This window comes from Dendrobates tinctorius, unplaced genomic scaffold, assembly GCF_039654945.1.
Source record: "Dendrobates tinctorius isolate UK_male_01 unplaced genomic scaffold, ASM3965494v1 ptg000057l, whole genome shotgun sequence".
In the NCBI taxonomy this organism is placed as follows: Eukaryota; Metazoa; Chordata; class Amphibia; order Anura; family Dendrobatidae; genus Dendrobates; species Dendrobates tinctorius.
This window is the reverse complement of record NW_027361725.1, coordinates 8239484-8260763: the sequence shown is the minus strand read 5'-3', so window position 1 is coordinate 8260763 and position 21280 is coordinate 8239484. Positions and strand designations below refer to the sequence as shown.

At 42.9% G+C, this 21280-nt stretch overlaps 1 protein-coding gene across 1 annotated transcript in view; it reads left to right on the top strand.

The window, feature by feature from the left end:
* CDKL1 (cyclin dependent kinase like 1) overlaps positions 1-21280 on the top strand; it is an 86890-nt gene that overhangs the window by 8425 nt on the left and 57185 nt on the right. The window contains exon 2 of the mRNA XM_073577723.1: positions 18350-18632. Coding sequence (XP_073433824.1) covers positions 18465-18632 — 168 coding nt within the window. The 5' untranslated portion in view covers positions 18350-18464. The remainder of the gene's footprint in view (positions 1-18349; positions 18633-21280) is intronic.

The window sequence follows — 21280 nt, the reverse complement described above, 5'->3', positions numbered from 1 at the left end:
AAGGAGTCTGTGTCATTCTTTCAATTAAAGGACTTTATTCTGGGTGTCTGTTTTTACACAATATGACTATGGGGTTAGTAATGGGGGCGTCTTATTGATGCCTCTACATTACTAACCTCTGGCCTTGATATCACCTGACACTACAAAGGTGACATCAACCCCCCCAACTATCACCCCACTTGCCACCGCTACAGGGCAAGTGGGAAGAGTGAGGCTAAGTGCCAAAATTGGCACACGAAGAGGAGAAGACCATTACAGAAAATGGTGTGTACACCCGATGGGGTATTATCCATTTTCGTTTAGTATTGTTTACATTGTTAGTGGACCATAATTTTATATATCTAGCTGCCAAAATTAGCACATCTTAAAGATGCGCCTTTTCTGGGGCAGATGAGAGGTGGTGTTTTTAGCCTGGGGTTCCAGTATCCATGGCCCCTTCCTATGCTATTAATGTCAGATGTCTCCCTAGCCTTTGCTAGTTATTAATTATAGGGGCACCCAACGTCATTTTTTGGGGGGTCCAGGTCCAGCATTTTGATAGCCAGTAAATGCTAAGTATACACCTTTGAGCTGATAGTAATAGCCTGGGGAGCTCCACGGGTATTTCCCCCTTCCCAGGCTATAATCATCGTCCCACAGCTTTCAGCTTTCACTCTGCTGGTTAAGAAAAATTATGCTGGAGCCCACACCATTTTTTTCAGAAAAAAATCTTTTAATAATTAAACACTTGTGCAGTAAACTGCACACACTATACTAATTGTACATGTCACTGACATCTACAGTTGTACTCAAAAGTTTACATACCCCGGCAGAATTTTTTTCTTTCATAGCCTTTTTTTCAGAGAATATGAATGATAACATCAAAACTTTTTCTCCACTCATGATTGGTGGTTGGGTGAAGCCATTTATTGTCAAACTACTGTGTTTTCTCTTTTTAAATCATAATGACAACCCAAATGACCCTGATCAAAAGTTCATATACCCAATTTCTTAATATCACGTATTGCCTCCTCTAACATCAATGACAGCTTGAAGCCTTTTGTGGTAGTTGTGGATGAGGTTCTTTATTTTCTCGGATGATAAAGCTGCCCACTCTTCTTGGCAAAAAGCCTCCAGTTCCTGAAATTCCTGGGCTGTCCAGCATGAACTGCACACTTGGGATCTCCCCAGAGTGGCTCAATGATATTGAGGTCAGGAGACTGGGATGGGCACTCCTGAACCTTCACTTTGTTCTGCTGTAGCCAATGACAGGTTGACTTGGCTTTGTGTTTTGGATTGTTGCCATGTTGGAACGTCCAAGTACATCGCATGCTCAGCTTCCAGGTTGATGAGTGCATATTTGCCTCCAGTAGTTGCTTTCCTTTAACTTTGACAAAGTTTCCTGTGCCTTTGTAGTCCACATGTCCACAAAACATCAGCGATCCACCTCCGTGCTTTACATGTGATTGTGTTCAGTTTTGTACTTGTCACACCAAATGACCTTGTTCCAGAAGTTTTGAGGCTTATCTCTCTGCTGTTTTGCATATTGCAAGCGTGATACTTTGCATTTCCGCAGTAATGGCTTTCTTCTGGCAGCTCGACCATGCAGCCCATTTTTCTTCAAGTGCCTCCTTATTGTGCATCTTCAAACAGCCTCACCGCTAGTTTTCAGAGAGTCCAGTATTTCAGCTGATGTTATTTGTGGGATTTTCTTTGCATCCTGACCAATTTTCCTGGAAGTTGTGGACGACATTTCTATTGGTCTACCTGATCGTCGTTTTATTTTTACAGTGCCTCTGATTTTCCATTTGTTAATCACAGTTTGAACGCTGCTGACTGGCATTATCAATTCCTTGGATATCTTTTTGTATCCCTTTCCTGTTTTATACAGTTTAACTACCTTTTCCCGCAGATCCCTTGACAATTCTTTTGCTTTCCCCATAACTCAAAATCCAGAAACGTCAGTGGCTGGATGAAAGATGCAAGAGTCTGTCTGGATCCCAGAAACTCACTCAGCTTTTATTCACAAACACTGATTGCAAGCAAACAGGTCACAGGTGAGGATGTTACCTTTTTTGTAGCCATTCAAACCCATTTATGTCAACTTCTGTGCATGTTATCAGGCCAAAATCATCAGGGTATGTGAACTTTTGATCAGGGTCATTTGGTTGTTTTTGGTTGTCATTATGATTTAAAAAGAGAAAACACAGAAGTTTGACAATAAATAGCTTTACTCAACCACTTGCCATGAGTGTAGAAAAAGTTTTGGTGTTGTCATTCATATTCTCTGAAAAAAGGCCAACAAAGCAAAATTTCTGCCAGGGTATGTCAACTTTTGAGCACAACTGTATATATCTATCCTATGTGTATTTATTGTATGCTAATTATGCAAATTGTCTCTTCAGAGAGGAAGAGGACTAGAACTCTAGTGCCACCTATTGGAGGTAGCAATCCTAAAAGTCAATGTTGACCCTTTGACGAGCCTAGTTACATGACTTAGGATAAAAGCCAAGCCAGAATCTCCATTTGCAGACACTGTGTTTCGGGGTACTGCCCCTCATCAGTGCAAAGTGGGAGATCTGGTTTGGCTGTGAGAGAGGCGCCAAGAAGTATAATTTCTCCTTGCGGAGAATGACATGCCAAGCATGTCGAGGTGAGGAGACTTAAAGCCGCAATGCTCCTCTGGGAAATTTGCTAATTATGCAAATTGTCTCTTCAGAGAGGAAGAGGACTAGAACTCTAGTGCCACCTATTGGAGGTAGCAATCCTAAAAGTCAATGTTGACCCTTTAACGAGCCTAGTTACATGACTTAGGATAAAAGCCAAGCCAGAATCTCCATGTGCAGACACTGTGTTTCGGGGTACTGCCCCTCATCAGTGCACTCCCACTTTGCACTGATGAGGGGCAGTACCCCGAAACATCGTGTCTGCAAATGGAGATTCTGGATTGGCTTTTATCCTAAGTCATGTAACTAGGCTCGTTTAAAGGGTCAACATTGACTTTTAGGATTGCTACCTCCAATAGGTGGCACTAGAGTTCTAGTCCTCTTCCTCTCTGAAGAGACAATTTGCATAATTAGCATATTTCCCAGAGGAGCATTGCTGCTTTAAGTCTCCTCACCTCGACATGCTTAGCATGTCATTCTCTGCAAGGAGAAATGATACTTCTTGGATATCGGTCAGACGCCTCTCTCGCAGCCAAACCAGATCTCCCACTTTGCACTGATGAGGGGCAGTGCACTGATGAGGGGCAGTACCCCAAAACACAGTGTCTGCAAATGGAGATTCTGGCTTGGCTTTTATCCTAAGTCATGTAACTAGGCTCGTTAAAGGGTCAACAATGACTTTTAGGATTGCTACCTCCAATAGGTGGCACTAGAGTTTCTAGTCTTCTTCCTCTCTGAAGAGACAATTTGCATAATTAGCATATTTCCCAGAGGAGCATTGCGGCTTTAAGTCTCCTCACCTCGACATACTTAGCATGTCATTCTCCGCAAGGAGAAATGATACTTCTTTGATATTGTATGTAATCCATTTATTCTATCCTGTCGGGTCCTGCTGTATTCTACTGTACACAGCTGCTAGCTGTGATTTTACTGTACGTGGCAGATGAATTGCTGGCTTTCTATCTATCTATCTATCTATCTATCTATCTATCTATCTATCTATCTATCTATCTATCTATCATACAACTATGGCAAAAATCAAGAGACCACCACATCAAATCCCTGTCATGGGCAGCCCATTCTCCAGACCTAAACCCCATTGAAAACCTCTGAAATGTAATCAAGAGGATGATGGATAGTCACAAGCCATCAAACAAAGAAGAACTGCTTACATTTTTGCACCAGAAGCAGTGTGAAAGACTGGTGGAAAGCATGCCAAGACACATGAAAAGCTGCTTTTAAAAATCATGGTTATTCCACCAAATATTGATTTCTGAACGCTTCCTTAGATAAAACATTAGTATTGTTGCTTCTACATGATTATGAACTTGTTTTCTTTGCATTATTTGAGGTCTGAAAGCACTTTTTTACAGTAATTTTTACCATTTCTCCTTTTCAAAAAAGCAACAACAAAATTTATTGCTTGGATTTTCGGAGACATGTTGTCAGAAGTTTGTAGACTAAAAGAACAATTTACATTTTACTCAAAAATATACCGTATATACTCGTGTATAAGCCGAGATTTTCAGCATTTTTTTTCTGCTGAAAACGCCCCCCTCTGCTCATACACGAGTCATTTTCCCAGGAGGTCGGCGGGGAAGCGGCAGGAGCCGGCGGCTGTCACATCATACTCACCCAGTCCTTGCACGATTGCTGCAAGTCCTCCCTGCATCTCTCTGTTGTCCAGGCGAGGCAGCTTCTTCCTGTGTTCAGAGGTCACGTGGTACCACTCATTAAAGTAATGAATATGCACGCATCTCCACTCCCATAGGCGTGGAGCGCATACTCATTACTTTAATAAGCGGTACCACATGACCGCTGAACACGGGAAGAAGCTGCCTCGCCGGGACAACAGAGAGATGCAGGGAGGACTTGCAGTGACCGCGCCAGGAGTGGGTGAGTATGACGGGGGGAAATGTGCCGAGCCATGCAAACAGCAGGACTGGGATGCGGGGACAATGCATACCCGGATTATACTCGAGTCAATAACCTTACCCAGTTTTCCGTGTCAAAATTACTGTATATATTCGCGTATAAGCTGAGTCATATAGCCAGGGGGTAGGTGACGGAGGGGAAGCGGGGGTGTCACATCATACTGACCCCCCCCGGCGCATCTCTGCAGCCCCTCTGCTTGTCCCATGGTCTCCTTTCCTTCCTACAGCGGTCACATGGTACCGCTCATTAATGTCATAAATATGCACATATTTATGACTTTAATGAGCGGTACCACGTGACCGCTGAAGGAAGGATGGAAGACCGTGGGAGAACGGGGCTGCAGAGACGCGCCAGGGGGAGGTAAGTATATGCTATATTCACCTGTCCCGGTTCCAACGCTGCTCGCCGCTGTCTGCCCGCCGGATCCCTCTGTCAGTGACGTTCAGCCAGCAGAGGGCGCGATGACGTAGTCAGTGCGTGCCCTCTACTGCCTGACGTCACAGAGAGGGACCCGGCAGGCAGACAGCGGCGAGCAGCGTTGGAACCGGGACAGGTGAATATCTCAGGTGCCGGGTCCTGAGCCAGCGGTGGCACCTGTCCCCCATAGCACGCCGGTGTCCGCCTGCACAGCACTCTGGCACCTGGCCCCCAGCGACGAGAGGCGAGTATGTTTTTTTTTTTTTTTTTTTAAACCTGCAGTAGCGGCAGCAGCAATATATGGGGGCATAATCTATGGGGCATCTTATGGGGGTATATTCAATGGAGCATCTTATGGGGGCAGCATATGGGGGTATATTTAATGGAGCATCTTATGGGGGCATATTCAATGGAGCATCTTATGGGAGCAGCATTTGGGGGCATATTCTATGGAGCATCTTATGGGGGCATATTCTATGGAGCATCTTATGGGGGCATAATCTATGGAACGTTTTATGGGGCCAGGGCATATTATTCTGTGGAGCATCTTATGGGGCCATTATTAACCTTAGTGCAGCATTATATGGGGCGTATTTTGTATGGAGCATCTTATGGGGCCCATCATGAACTGTATGGAGCATTATATGGGGCTCCTGATTCAATATGGCTATTCAAAAACATTTAACCTACTGATGTCTCAATTAATTTTACTTTTATTGGTATCTGTTTTTATTTTTTAAATTTACCAGTAGCTGCTGCATTTTCCACCCTAGGCTTATACGTGAGTCAATAAGTTTTCCCAGTTTTTACGGCAAAATTAGGGGGTCGGCTTATGCACGGGTCAGCTTATACACTAGTATTTACGGTAGGTGCCTGGCTTATATTCGGGTCGGCATATACTCGAGTATATAAGGTAACTATAAAGAGAAAAATCAGACAAACTGAACATTTGGAAGTGGTCTCTTAATTTTTGCCAAAGCTGTATATACACGTGCGTGTGTGTGTGTGTGTGTGTGTGTGTGTGTGTGTGTGTGTTTTGAAGAATATTTCCTTTGAAAATGATTTGTAATTTACAGGGAATTTCTCTGTAAAAGCTCATGTTAAAATCGCATTGGAATCGGATCACGATCGCACTGCATTCTGATGTAAACCGGATGCTAGGTGTGAAAAATCGGATTGTACTCTCGTGAAAAACGCATGACACTTGCATTACACTCCTTTTAACTTTGCAGGAACAAAATCAGAAAGATTTTAAAATTGATAGTGTGAGTCCAGGCTTAATGTGTAGCAGCTATTTATTCTTTTAAATCGGTCCTGATGAAGATTGATACAAGCTGATACTTTGGAATCAGTTGAGTCCCACAGACCTTTAGACTTTTGAATTAATATAAAGTGTGAATAAAGATGCAACATATACATTGGCCAAGTGGTAGAATCTAACAGGTTTATATCTTGGCGCTCTATTAATGGTTTAATAAACTGGATTGTTTTGGTCAACAACTGCAGATTGCAGCAGTGTATGGATCCACCTACACCCTTATCTCATTGCAGAATGTATAAAATTTATTTTTTTCAGACTCCTGCAAAGCCGTGTACTATCTATGCAGGTTAAAGGCCCCGTTACACATAATGATGTCCCAGCAATCCCAACCACGATCCGACATGGATGGGACATCGTTATCAGGATCCTGTCAGCGCCGGCGGACTGCTGCGGCTGAACAGGATAACTCACCCAGACTACGGGGGGACCCGGGGTCCGATACTGCAGGGAAAATTCTGACACCAGGACCTGCGACACTGAAAGTAATTTAGCAGCACCAGGACCTACGATCATGTGACCACAGGGGGCCTGGCTTAGCGTCCTGCTGCTGGAGATGGCAATAGAGTTCTATAACAGGAATCCTGGAGTACAGGCTAGGGAAACTCAGATCAGACAAATGGAGGGTCATTCACAGAGAGGGCGGCGCGGTACCAGGGGGACAAGCAGAGAATAATCAAAATTTAAGCAATGAATCATGCACAGAGATAGCAACGCAGAACAAGGGGGCAGTTAGAGAATAGTCAGGTCCAAAGCAAAAGAGTCATACACGGGAATATCAGAGCAGTACAAAAGGAACAGGCAGAACTCGTAACAGGGACAGAACCGGATCAAAACCAAGCAAGCACAAAGTATCACAGTCACAAAGCACACTAGTGTCACACTCTTGGCCAAGGGTCTGAGTATAAGCGACAAGGAATGAGTCCACAATGAGGCTATAAAAAGCCTCCCAGAGTCTCAGAGTGAGGCTGTCCAGATTAACCTCTGAACTACCTGATCACACAAACACAGATCATGACAATCGTTAGGCTGATAGCTGGTGAGCTGTCACATAGCCCCTCCAGCGATCAGGACCAGCGAGCAAGCTGGCTTCCAATGTAAACAGCAGGTATCTAAGAGCCGCGCGGCTCTTGGATACCCGTTGTTTATGCTAGATACCAGCGTGCATGCTGGTTTCCAACGTAAACATCGGGTATCTAAGAGCCGCGCGGCTCTTAGTTACCCGATGTTTACGTTGGAAACCAGCGTCCAGCGTGCTGGCCAGCGGGAGACCAACAATCAAAAAATGGCCCAGGACGATCGTGCACGATCAGCAATACCCGGTGGGGGGGCCGGTCGCTGATCCCCGTCACACACAGCGATATCGCTGGAGAGATCGCTGATACGTCACAAAATCAGCTATCTCGCTAGCGATCTCGCTGTGTGTGACGGGGCCCTAAGGCTGGTGCTGCAATTACTTTGTACACGCATATACTTAGGCTAGGTACATTGTGTATGCTATGTTTGTGGCCATTGTCCGGTGCTTAAGCTCAGGAATTTGATCTTGACGGTGGACAGTGGACACTCCGGATTGATGCTGAAATATCTGCCACTTTGGAGACGTGTTGTAAAGAAATGTGTACCGCATGCTCCCAATGTATATTTTAGACTAAATGCACAGGCACAGTGTGCACCTAGCCTTACCCACATTGGAAAATTGGGGAGTCAGACAGCCAAAATAAAACAGTATTTCAATGAGCAATAAATGTAGCATAGGTATTATTTGAATCTCGTTGAGATTGCATTAGGATAGGATTGATGGCCCCTTAGTGATTGCGAAACTATTAGGGATATAACCTCCTATGTTTTCACAGAAATTCCCTTTAAAGCTGGGGTTACATGGTGGCAAGTCTAAATGTTATGGCTGCAAATAAGAGGTTGTAATCTACGTTGCTGTGTTTTATGGAATATTGACTATAATGGTCACATGTTTGGTGACCAGAATAGAAGACAAAACCGATTTTTCGAACTCTTGGTACACAGAGCCTAAAGGGACATTCCCATCTCATGAAATCATGGCATACTCCACCTGTGACCCGTATCTATCTCAGTGACAGGGCCGGTGTGGCCCCACTAGGAATGTATAGGTAGACGGACATGTGTGGCTCTCTCCACTTGTTTGTGTACAGGGTGGGCCATTTATATGGATACACCTGGGTGGGCCATTTATAAAGTTGCATCCAAAATGTCCGACTTCAAAATGGCCACCATGGTCACCACCCATCTCGAAAAGTTTTCCCCCTCCCATATACTAATGTGCCACAAGCAGGAAGTTGATATCACCAACCATTCCCATTTTATTTAGGTGTATCCATATACATGGCCCACCCAGGCGTATCCATATAAATGACCCACCCTGTATTTTTGGATCTCCAATTGAAGTGAATAGATGGCCACTAGTGATGAGCGAACTTACTCAAATAAGGTGTTATCCAAACAAATGCTCTATCAGTCCCAAAAGAAAAAAAGTTGTCTGCATTGCTTAAAGAGCATACAAATAAAATAATATTCCTGTTTAATTAGCACAAGTATATAATAGCTAAAAAATGTAATGTAATCGAACATAATGTTTTCATGTAAATTTTTAATTGTTCAGAATCAGTTTGAATTTCATATAAGCTCAGGTTCACATAGCGTTATGGCAGTCCGTTTAACAGATGCGATATAAAGCGGCATTAACGCAATGTAACGCATCCGTTAACGCACCCATAGACTGCCATAACCTAGAGCATCACTGACGCATGTCAAAATCGGCATGCGCTATCGAAGTGCCGTTATGCTGTGACGGACCCTCGGACGTGGTCTACAGCGTTCGAGGGTCCGTCACAGCTAGCGCAGAAGGAGCAGCTGCGCTAATGCGATAGGACAAATGCGATCAAAACCAGAGTAGCGTTAGCGCAGTCCGTTTAACGCATGCGTTAAATGGACTGCCATAACGCTATGTGCACCTAGCCTTACATCCGCCTTCCTTGCATGCAAAGGGGGTTTCTGCAAACACTGTGCATATGAACAAACCATTTTCGATGCAGATTTTTGATGCTGCCATGGAAAAAACTTCCATCTTAGAAATATGTAGCTCTCTGCTTATTTTACTGCAGATTGCACTTGAAAAACGTGAGGATTAGCCCTGTTGAATGATGTGCAGATCTGCTGCACATCACAAAGGGAAATCCAAGGTCACAACCACAGATTCCTACCACTAAAACTACTCTTTGGGTTTTAATTAACCCCTTTCTGCCATTAGACGTACTATCCCGTCCATGTGCCCTGGGACTTAATTCCCAAGGACGGGATAGTACGTCTAATGCGATCAGCGGCGCCCACGTGGTGAGCGCCGCTGATCGCGGCCGGGTGTCAGCTGATTATCACAGCTGACACCCGGCACAATGTGTCAGGGGCGGTCACGGACCGCCGACACGTTAACCCCTTGTACACCACGATCAAACACGATCGCGGTGTACTGGGGGTTAAAGGGAAGCATCGGCAGGGAGGGGACTCCCTCCGTGCTTCCCTGAGCCCCCCACGGCAGCGCAATGTGCAGCGCTGCTGCGGGGGACTCCTTCCCTAAAGGCCCCCGGATCCAAGATGGCGACGGGGGCCTTCGGGGGCCTGTAGGGAGCTGACTTCCTCACTGCCTGCAAAGCGCAGGCATGAGGAAGTCTGCAGAACTGCCTGTGACAGATTGCTGATCTGTCACAGTGATCTGTGATGTGACAGATCAGCGATCTGTCACAGGACAGTGATGTCCCACCTGGGACTATGTAATAAAGCAAAAAAAAAAAAAAAAGTGTAAAAATAATTTTAAAAAAATCGCTAAATGAATTAGTAAAAAAAAATATTCACCAATAAATTCATTTTTTGAAAATAAAAAAAACAAAACAATAAAAGTACACATTTGGTATCGCCGCGTCCGTAGCGACCCGCCCTATAAAACTGTCCCATTAGTTAACCCCTTTAGCGAACCCCTTAAAAAATAAAAAACTAAGCAAAAAATAATGATTTATTATCATACCACCGAACAAAAAGTGTAATAACGCGCGATCAAAAAGACGCATATAAATATCCATGGTACCGCTGAAAACGTCATCTTGTCCCGCAAAAAAATAAAAAAGTTATAGCTCGCAGAATAAAGCGATGGAAAAAAAAAATTATTTTTTATATAAAATTGTTTTCATTGCAAAAAACCGACAAAACATAAAAAAACGACCTAAATGAGATATCGCTGTAACCGTACCGACCCAAAGAATAAAACCGCTTTATCAGTTTTACCGCACGCGGAACGGTGTAAACGCACCCCCCCAAAAGAAATTCATGAAACGCTGGTTTTTGTTCATTCTGCGTCCCAAAAATCGGAATAAAAAGTGATCAAAAAATGTAACGTACCCGAAAATGGTATCAATAAAAACGTCAACTCGTCCCGCAAAGAATAAGACCCCACATGACTCGGTAGGTCAAAATACGGAAAAATTATAGCTCTCAATATGTGGTGAAGCAAAAACTATTTTTACAATAAAAAGCGTCTTTTAACGTGCAACAGCCGCCAAACATAAAACCCGCCATAAATAGTAAATCAAACCCCCCGTTATCACCCCCTTAGTTAGGGAAAAATAGTAAAATAAAAAAAAAGTATTTATTTCCATTTTCCCATTAGGGCTAGGGTTAGGGCTCAGATTAGGGTTAGGGGTGTGTTGGGGTTAGGGTTGGAGTTATAATTGAGGGGTTTCCACTGTTTGGGCATATCAGGTGCTCTCCAAATGCAACATGACGTCTGATCTCAATTCCAGCCAATTCTGAGTTGAAAAAGTCAAATGGTGCTCCTTCCCTTCCAAGCTCTGCCATGCGCCCAATCAGTGTTTTACCCCCACATATGGGGTATCAGCCTACTCAGGACAAATTGCAAAACAACTTTTGGGGTCCAATTTCTCCTGTTACCCTTAGGAAAATAAAAAAATTGGGGGCAAAAATATTATTTTTGTGGAAAAAAATGATTTTTCTATTTTCACGCCCAGGTGTTATAAACGTCTGTGAAGCACTTGGGGGTTCAAAATGCTCACCACACATCTAGATAAGTTCTGTGGGGGGTCTAGTTTCCAAAATGGGGTCACTTGTGTGGGGTTTCCACTGTTTAGGTACATCAGAGGCTCTCCAAAAGCAACATGACACCCGCAGACCAATCCATCAAAGTCTGCATTCCAAAACGTCACTACTTCCCTTCCGAGCCCCGATGTGTGCCCATACAGTAGTTTTCTCCCACATATGAGGTATCAGCGTCCTCAGGACAAATTGGACAACAACTTTTGGGGTCCAATTTCTCCTTGTACCCTTGGGAAAATGAAAAAATTGGTGACTAAAAGATCATGTTTGTGGAAAAAATACGATTTTTTTATTTTCACGCCCGGGCGTTATAAACTTCTGTGAAGCACTGGGGGGTTCAAAGTGCTCACCACACATCTAGATAAGTTCTTGGGGGGTCTAGTTTCCAAAATGGTGTCATTTGTGGGGGGTTTCCACTGTTTTGGTACATCAGGGGTTTAACAATCGCAACATGGTGTCCGATCTCAATTCCAGCCAAAAACGGCAAATGGCGCTGCTTCCCTTCCGAGCTCTGCCATGCGCCCTAATAGTCATTTACACCCACATATGGGGTATCAGCGTACTCAGGACAAATTGCACAATAACTTTTAAGGGACCTGTTACCCTTGGAAAAATAAAATTGGGGGTGAAAAGATCATTTTTGTGGAAAAAATATGATTTTTTAATTGTACCGCTGTACGTTATAAACTTCTGTGAAGCCCTTGTGGGTTCAAAGTTCTCACCACATATCTAGATAAGTTCCTTGGGGGGTCTAGTTTCCAAAATGGGGTCACTTGGGGGGGTTTCCACTGTTTAGGTACATCAGGGGCTCTCCAAACGCGACATGGCGTCCGATCTGAATTCCAGCCAATTTTGCATTGAAAAAGTCAAACGGCGCTCCTTCCCTGCTGAGATCTGCCATGCGCCGAAACAGTGGTTTCCCCCCACATATCGGGTATTAGCGTACTCAGGACAAATTGCATAGTAACTTTTGCAGTCCAATTTCTCCTGTTACGCTTGGTAAAATAAAAAAAATTGAACCTGAAGTATTTTTTTAGTGAAAAAAAGTTAAATGTTCATTTTTTTTTAAATATTCAAAAAGTTCCTGTGACGCACCTAAAGGGTTAATAAAACTTCTTGAATGTGGTTTTGAGCACCTTAAGGGGTGCAGTTTTTAGAATGGTGTCACTTTTGGGTATTTTCTATCATATAGACCCCTCAAAGTGGCTTCAAATGTGATGTGGTCCGTAAAAATAAAATGGTGTTGCAAAAATGAGAAATCGCTGGTCAATTTTTAACCCTTATAACTTCCTAACGAAAAAAAAATTTTGGTTTCAAAATTGTGCTGATGTAAAGTAAACATGTGGGAAATGTTACTTATCAAGTTTTTTGTGTGCCGTAGCTCTGTGATTTAAGGGCATAAAAATTCAAAGTTGGAAAATTGTGAAATTTTCAAAATTTTCGCCAAATTTCCATTTTTTTCACAAATAAACGCAAGTTATTTGAATGAAATTTTACCACTAACATGAAGTACAATATGTCATGAGAAAACAATGTCAGAATCACCGGGATCCATGGAAGCGTTTCAAAGTTATTACCTCATAAATGGACAGTGGTCAGAATGGTAAAAATTGGCCTGGTCATTAACGTGCAAACCACCCTTGGGGCTTAAGGGGTTAATCATGCAAATATATCCTGTATATCTGTCTGCATGGACAGATGCATAATTAGGTTAATACTGGAGATTATACTGTAGTTGTTGTTCAGTATAATTATCTTGCTTGCTGGGCATCTTCGATTTATAAGACAAGTGGTCCAAGAAAATGCTCCATTCTCTCAGTTCATTCTAGTCTCCCTTTCATTCATCCTGTGGAGTCGAAATAATATGGTCATGTTGACAGAAGCTGCTGAGAGAAGATCTGGTTGCTTGGCAGGAGCAGGCACTATGCATCTAATGTCTGACAAGTGTCCTGGCTTAATAGCCAAATCCTTTGCCTTCAGAGTATAGGGGTTGTAATCTGCACATTTAATCACCCATATACTTATTAGTTTACTTTCTGTAGCATTGGATCCTGTGTGGACCAAAACCCTGAAACTTACTTGATACCATATTTTCACTGTGCTTTCATAGTGATATTATTGACGACATTCTATGTACTTTTATATTTTTTTTTTTTTATGGAAATTCTGTAATTATTTTTGTATTTAAATTTTAATCAATTTATGCAAATCTGCAGAAGTCATACTTCTGTGTTACCAATAGTTTGCTTGTGATGGGCTTCTATTGAACTTGTAGGGTAGGTTCTAGCTGCTGTGACTGCAATAAACCCACACGAAACTGCGGAACTGTGTGTCAAGACAAGTACAATCATTGAATACGGTATATGAAATTTAAATTGCATCACTTCAATACAAGCTCTTTTGATAACATTAATTAAGCCTGTAAATGGCAGAAGGAAGCAAATGTGAATAGGTGCAAGCTGCTCTATAAGCCAAGAAGATGCAAACATTGAATAAATATGAGTTGCATTACTGCCATATAGACTACACGTTAATATTTAGTTACTTAATGCAGTCATAGTGGCTTGTACTTGTTCACACTTGCTTCATTCTATTAGGCTAAGTTCACACAAGCTTATAAAAAACAAACTGGTGAATTTGTGCACTAAGTACCTTAAATTTATAAGTATAGTATGTAATGCAGTTTACATTTCATATATTCAAGATTTCTATGTATCTTGGCACTCAGTTTGCTGCTGCAGTTTAAGGTGTGTGTATAAACTTGTTTTTCCCTTGTATTAAAGGGATATTCCAAGAACAACAGAAGGATACATTTCCTGAAGCCATGGAAAAAGTAAAAGTGTAATTTTTATTTTTGTTTGTTAAAATAAAAAATCAATCTCATAACTAGTTTTATTTATTTTTGTAAGTAGTCTTGGCAGGCAACATGTACTTCCATAAAGCAACCACAATCTAAAATAGTTCAGCGCCTCTTAGGGTACATACCCATATGCGAGAAAAAAAAGGGTACATACTCATATGCGAGAAAAAAAAGGTCCGATTTCTGGACTGAAAAAAACGGAAGAGTTCCATGCAAGTGTCATACGAGGTCTGTGCGATTCTTAAACTGAGCATCCGTATGCAATCCGTATGCAATGTGATTTTAACATGAGCTATTACATACAGTTCTCTGTCCTTCACACATTACATATATCTGCAGTGTGTGTGTGTGTGTGTGTGTATATATATATATATATATATATATATATATAGATTAAAAGCTGGCAAATGATCTGCAGCGTACAGTATAATCAGAGTGACAGGTTAGAATAGAATTGATAGAGTAGATATACACACATAGATGTATGTGTGTGAGGGAGGGCGGTAATGTCACTATGGGGGCAGGCTTTGCAGCATTGAGAATCCCCCCCCCCACGTGCTCACCCACCTATCTACTCTCTCTTTCCCCATGTGCTTACTTCTCCCGTCTGTGCTCTCTAATTTGACCTGTCTACCCCATGTGCTGTCCTCCTTGTCTGCTGTCTCCTTCATGTGCTTTGTTCTCCCCTCATGTGCTGTCCCATTTGAGCTGTCTCACCCCTGTGCACTTTCTCTCTCCCCCATCTGCTGTTTTCTTCTCTCATCTGTGTCTGACCGTGTACAGAACATACCACAGCTCCTGGGCAGGGGAGGAAGCAAAAGACAATACTGACATTACAGCAGGAGATCGCAGAGGATACATTTTGTGAGGTAAAATATTGTTTAAAAACAGTCAGTGAAATATTTTACCTCACAAAATGAATCCTATGTGATCCCCTACTGTAATGCTCAGGAGATGTGGTATGCTCCGTACACTGTCAGACACAGACAATTTTTTAAATTAATTTTCGTTCCTGGGAAACCCCCTTAAATGTGACTGGCTTCCTCTGCCTGTAGACACGTCGCGCATCTGCTGCCGGGATCAGCCAAATGATTCGCTGCGCACAAACGCAGTAAATCAGACCGCCTCCATCTTTGTGCAGACAGCGGGGGTCACATTAAAACTGCGCATGCACTCCTCCTGTACAATGATGGCGGCGGTCAGTGAATCATTCGGCTGATCCTGTCGGCGGCGTGTTCGTGACGGTGCTCCGCTGGTGGAACCGCGCAAGAGGCTGCGTACGGCGTATACAGTGTGTGGTGTGTACAACGTATACAGTGTGTGTGTCGTGGGTACGGTGTATACTGTGTGTGTGGTGCATACGGCGTATACTCTGCGTGTATGTGGTGCGACGGTGGTCCGCTGCTGGTACCGCGCAACAGACTGGTACCACCAGCAGTTTCCATATTGAGACACCCATCACTTGGGTGTTGCTATATGGCGGTCGGTGAACTTCTGCCGCTTGGAGTTCTGGGGTCCGGACACATCTGGACGGAACAGGATGTGAAGACATTACAAGGTAAGTATATATTAGATATATCTCTATTGTTATATTGATTTCTAAGCTGTCAGTGTGATTTTACTGTAGCCGCAGATGAATTGCCGGCGTTTCAAAGGACACCGATGCGTAAAAATCGCAGATGATATGTAACCTATTGAATAACATTGGTCCGAGTGGAATCCGATTTTTTTTTTTTTTCCGGATTGCACTCGTCCGTATTTCTCGCAAGTGGGTATGAGCCCTTAGTCCTGCATCCAGTTCTTGTGAACGGACACCAGTATTACTAGTCTTACTGTGCAAACTTCCTATTCTATGTTCACACAATACTCATCAGTTTTCCAAGACAGGAAAAAAACTGTGGGTGCATGACATTTCTGAAATCTCAGACTTTGCTGGTACTGTAAAACGCAGCTTAAAATTTGTATTTAAAAAAGCAGCAAAAAAAGCTGTAAGAACACATCGTGTGAACATAGCCTTACTGGCAAGCAGTGCGTCACCTCCTGATGCTGAAATGTAGACGTTGGATAACTTTTCAGCTGTCTATACTGATACAGATCTTATATAGGAAAAAATACTGTCTGAAATCACTAACCATACCCAGCATAACTAAGGCTGGGGCCAGACAGGGACTTTGGCCTGAGATTGCTCTGTGTAGGTGCTACATCACAGCATAATGCAGGTGAATGGGGTCGCATTGCGACTCGTTGAATACAATGACAGTCAAGTTGCAAAACGTCAGAGCCAGTTGGATTTTTCTGTGACTTTCTTGTCACGTTCGCAGTATTTTGTGGATCGCCGTGCAACCTTATTAGTGCATTACGTTTCAATGTAGCAGCTGCACGGAGAGATTTTGCGCTGTGTGACCTGTATCGTGGTCAAAGTTGCCATCTAGCACCAGCATAAATTGTTTTGGATACTTGGCTCTGGGCTTTTGTCCGACTAGATAAAAACTTCTGCTTGCTTGTGGGTCTTTGGCTGTTGCAAAATTACCACGCAGAATTCCTTCCTATAGATATGTATCCATAATATCTATTTTTATTAGTTACACAGACACAGTGCATGTCTGTGTGCAAAATGACATGCTGTAACTTCTGGTTACATTGTTTCACAGATTATAAAAGTAAAATAAAAATAAAAGAAAGTGAGAGAGGAAATTAGAAGCGCAGTGTACAAAGTCTGGGCGTATCGGTTCACCAGAGATGGAGCATCTAATGTCACTGCTGGAGCCGGATGGTCTGCAGTTTGCATGAGCCTCGAGGCCTCTGTTTGTTCTGAAGCATTAAATTACACCTCAACTTCACACTTTGACAATGAGCCAATAACTCGGGAAAACAGATCCGACTTTATATGCTGAGGTCTGCCCCAGGGAAAGTAAGCATGAAATCATGAGCCAGCCACCAAACGTCTTTTACTGTATGCTGGATAATGTCCTGAATCGTTCCTTTAAGAAAAAAACAGTCACATTTCTTGTGATCTAGACTTTGATGTTCTGTTTAGTTCCCTTTTTTTGCAATGCAGTTATGTCAGATGTATACGCGGCGCTGTATGCATACATGATATTGCATTGATACACTTGTGTAAATCCAGACTATTGTATTATTGTTGCACACCTCAATTTGAGAAACTCAACCTCAAGCCATAATTTGATGTTAAAGCGCATCTCAAATCACTTTTAAAGTTTGTGTAGGGTTTATCTATTGATGACCAGAATTACAATAAGTTATCAACATCAGATTAGTGGGATTTCCACCAAAACATTGCCTCCACAAGCCTGTCCTTTTCCTATCGTGCACTCTGACGCTATCTCTTCCCCAAGTACCTGGCTGCCCACATGATGTAAAAGTGATAGATCAGAACAGGCTGCCTTCTATCATTGCTCCTTGGTCCAGACCTGGAGATCACGTGGTAATTACAGTCACTTTCAGCAGACTTGGAGTCAGCGTGGAACTTTTAGCAGTCTGTGATCGCCAAACATAGCAAGCGGCGATACTCTGTGTGTCCTGACAACTCTTTTGTGGGATCAGATCAGATGGGTTGGCTTTCACTCCACACATGCATCAGCAAGTCTTTGGAAGGCCATGCTCCTGTCAGTGGTTTACTGGCTGTCCTCCTTCTGCCCCTTTAGGTAGATATTAACCACTACATACTGGGAACACCCCAGAGAGGACACTGGGCTGCACTTAATTCTCGGTATTATTGAGGGTCTCAGCATGCCTGAACTGATGTCATTTTCTGGATATATCTGTCATCAATTTTAGGATTGAAATGACCCCTTTTAATAATCTTAATCACAAATGAAACCTCAAATTCAAGTTTTTCCATTGCTTCCCTTGTATATATCTGCATTCATATGGGTAATTTTCTCCACGACTTTGGCTCTCCGCTGTAGTGAATAGAGAGCTAGAGACATAAATTATCCTCTTATATCATGCTCCATCTACTTCTGTATCGACCACTCAGAATAAATTATGCGCTAACTAGATCCTTTGTTCTGCTTCTAGGTACCGCCCAAGGGAAGACACAGCCACTTGTAAGAAAAAAAATAAAAATTCTGCCTCTTATGCCCACGATTGAGCCCCACAGGATTGCATTACGAGACCGAGCTCGTCCCAACACATGGAGAAGTACGAGAAGATCGGTAAAATAGGAGAAGGTTCTTATGGCGTTGTATTTAAATGCCGGAATAGAGACACGGGACAGATCGTGGCAATAAAGAAGTTCTTGGAGTCGGAAGATGATCCGATGATTAAGAAAATTGCATTACGGGAAATCCGCATGCTTAAGGTAGCAGTCAGTGATCCAGATATAGTCACATAATGTCTTTTTATGAGGCACTGCCACTTATAATCACATTTTATTATTAGGGTTTAGTGCATGTTTTACACCAGGAAAATGAATCCTTCTATATCTTCCTTGAAACTCTTGTATTGATTTTCCTGAATTTATGCTATGAGATATGAAAGTTTTACGCTGAGCCATCAAAGGTGAATGCTGTATATTTACATTGCCTTTCAGAACAGGATATGTAATGCAGAGCAGATAACTATAAAGCAAAACGCTCAGTTTCCTCACATACTAAGTGTATTTTTAGTGTATGCAGATTTGAAAGCATGATGCATGTTTTCACCAGTGTATGTAAATGGGATATTTTTTTTTTTTTTAAATCACATCCACTTCCAGGGGCTATTCCTGAATGTAATTTTGTAGCGGAAAATCAACTGCTGCATATATTTTTTTTCCCCATGAGAAAGTACCTTTTGAAACCAGTTTCACACATCTGAAATTCCATGTATGGGCTGCAATGTTCAGAATGAACATCCATACCCGAACTGCACAGCTCCATAGACATGTAGATATCACAGTCACATACTTGGGCTGTGAATATCACACGTGTGGAGCTGGTGGAGGAAAGGTGATTCAGGCCGCTAAATAGGAAAGGGTTTTTTATAGTAAGAGCAGTCAGAATGTGGAATATTCTGCAACTATCGGGTGCATGGATTTGTGCCAGCCCCAGTCAGATAAAAAATTCAATTATGGAAAGATTCAGGGACTTTGGAGTGGGATTGGAAACAGAGCGTGCTCCACACAGAGTAGATTCCAGTTTTAGGCTGGGGTCACACTAACCGGCGAGAAATACGGTCCGTATCTTACATACGTAATACAGAGAAATGTCCCCTAAATAGTGATCCGTACGTCATCCGTAATCAAGGTGTGGTCGCTTATTTTGCACATGCAAGCATCCGTATGTAATCCGTATATACCGGGTGAGTCATAAAGGACGGATGTATTTGAAGTGGCTATAACTCACCACCAGGTGGAGGTAGAGATGTGCGGGAGGCGGGGTTATGTTTGTGAGGTGAAAGCATTGTTTTTATTTTAGTTTCAGTTTAAGCTATGGTGCCGTGGACGATAGAACATCGCGTTTTTGCGTACGACAGTTTTGTCAAGAATAATGAGTGTATCACAGCCGTTCAGCGTGAGTTTCGGCGTCATTTCAATATTCACAGAAATCAAGCTGTTCCCGCTCGTAACACTATCCTACGTTGGGTTGAAGCACTCCGTACACGAGGTACACTAATGAACAAACGACCACCGGGGGCTCCACGAACGGCACGTACCCCTGAAAATGTGGAACGCGTCAGGCAAGCCATGCTGCGTAGTCCGAGTCGATCTGCTCGGAAACATTCTTTAGAACTTGCCCTCAGTAATCGTACAGTAAGGCGTATTTTGCATTTAGACCTGCATTTCCACCCCTATAAATTGGCCATTGTGCAACAGTTGGAGCGCGGGGATTACGCAGCGCGACTGAAGTTCGCACATGAGATGGAAGCAATTATTGAGCAAAACGACAACCTTATTTTATTCATGAGTGATGAAGCTCATTTCCATGTCAATGGCATGGTTAATCAGCAGAACTGCCGTTATTGGGCCTATGAAAATCCGAAAGAATTACATGAACGACCGCTGCACAGCCCTAAGGTAACGGTGTGGTGCGCTATGGGCAAATATGGCGTGATCGGTCCGTACTTTTTCGAAGGCGATAATGGCAATACTGTTACCGTGAACTCACAACGTTATATCGCCATGATAAATAACTTCTTTGTTCCTGAGTTACGACGGCAACATATCCCCATCTCTAGTGTGTGGTTTCAACACAGTATACGTAACCAAATCTGTGAATACATTTATATTTAATAAATATTTAACGATTTTATGATTAGTTTAAAAACGTCCGTCCTTTATGACTCACCCGGTATATACATGTCATTGAGACGTATATATATATCCAACAATGTAGACCAGCTCACTCCTGTGAACCACCTGGAACCTCAGCTGACCTGGTTAACTCCGTTGTGCCCGGATCTGGATGTAGGAGTCCATCCATACAAATGTGAACAACGACAAAGCAAGGTCCAGCAATAACGTGAGCAATCCAGGATGCTGTTAAAAATTTTTTTCTTTTTATTCATAAATCCATTAAAATGCAATGGTCCAAGCAGTTCAAAACAGCAATAACGCAGGAAAATCGTGCAGATAGGACTACGCGTTTCAGCGGTAGAACCCGCCTTCTTCACGGTCCAGAATCTCAGGCCATGTAAACCACGGCCAGAAAGAATTATTTAATATCTGCGCAACCTCCCTGGCTGCCCGTAGATGAACTAATGAGATGAGCTTGGGAAAGTTTCTGCATTTTTTCCCACGCTCATCAGTTCACCTCAGGTCACCCAGGGACGTCACTGAGGCTGCGCGGAGTCCCCTGGCTGACCTGAGGTGATCTAATGAGCGTGGGAAAAATGCAGAAACTTTCCCACGCACATTAGTTCATCTCCGGGCAGCCAGGGAAGCTGCACGGAGATGAAATAATTCATTCTGGCAGTGGTTTACATGGGGCTGGTCGCATTAGCAGCGGTCCCTGTGTAAACCACTTAACC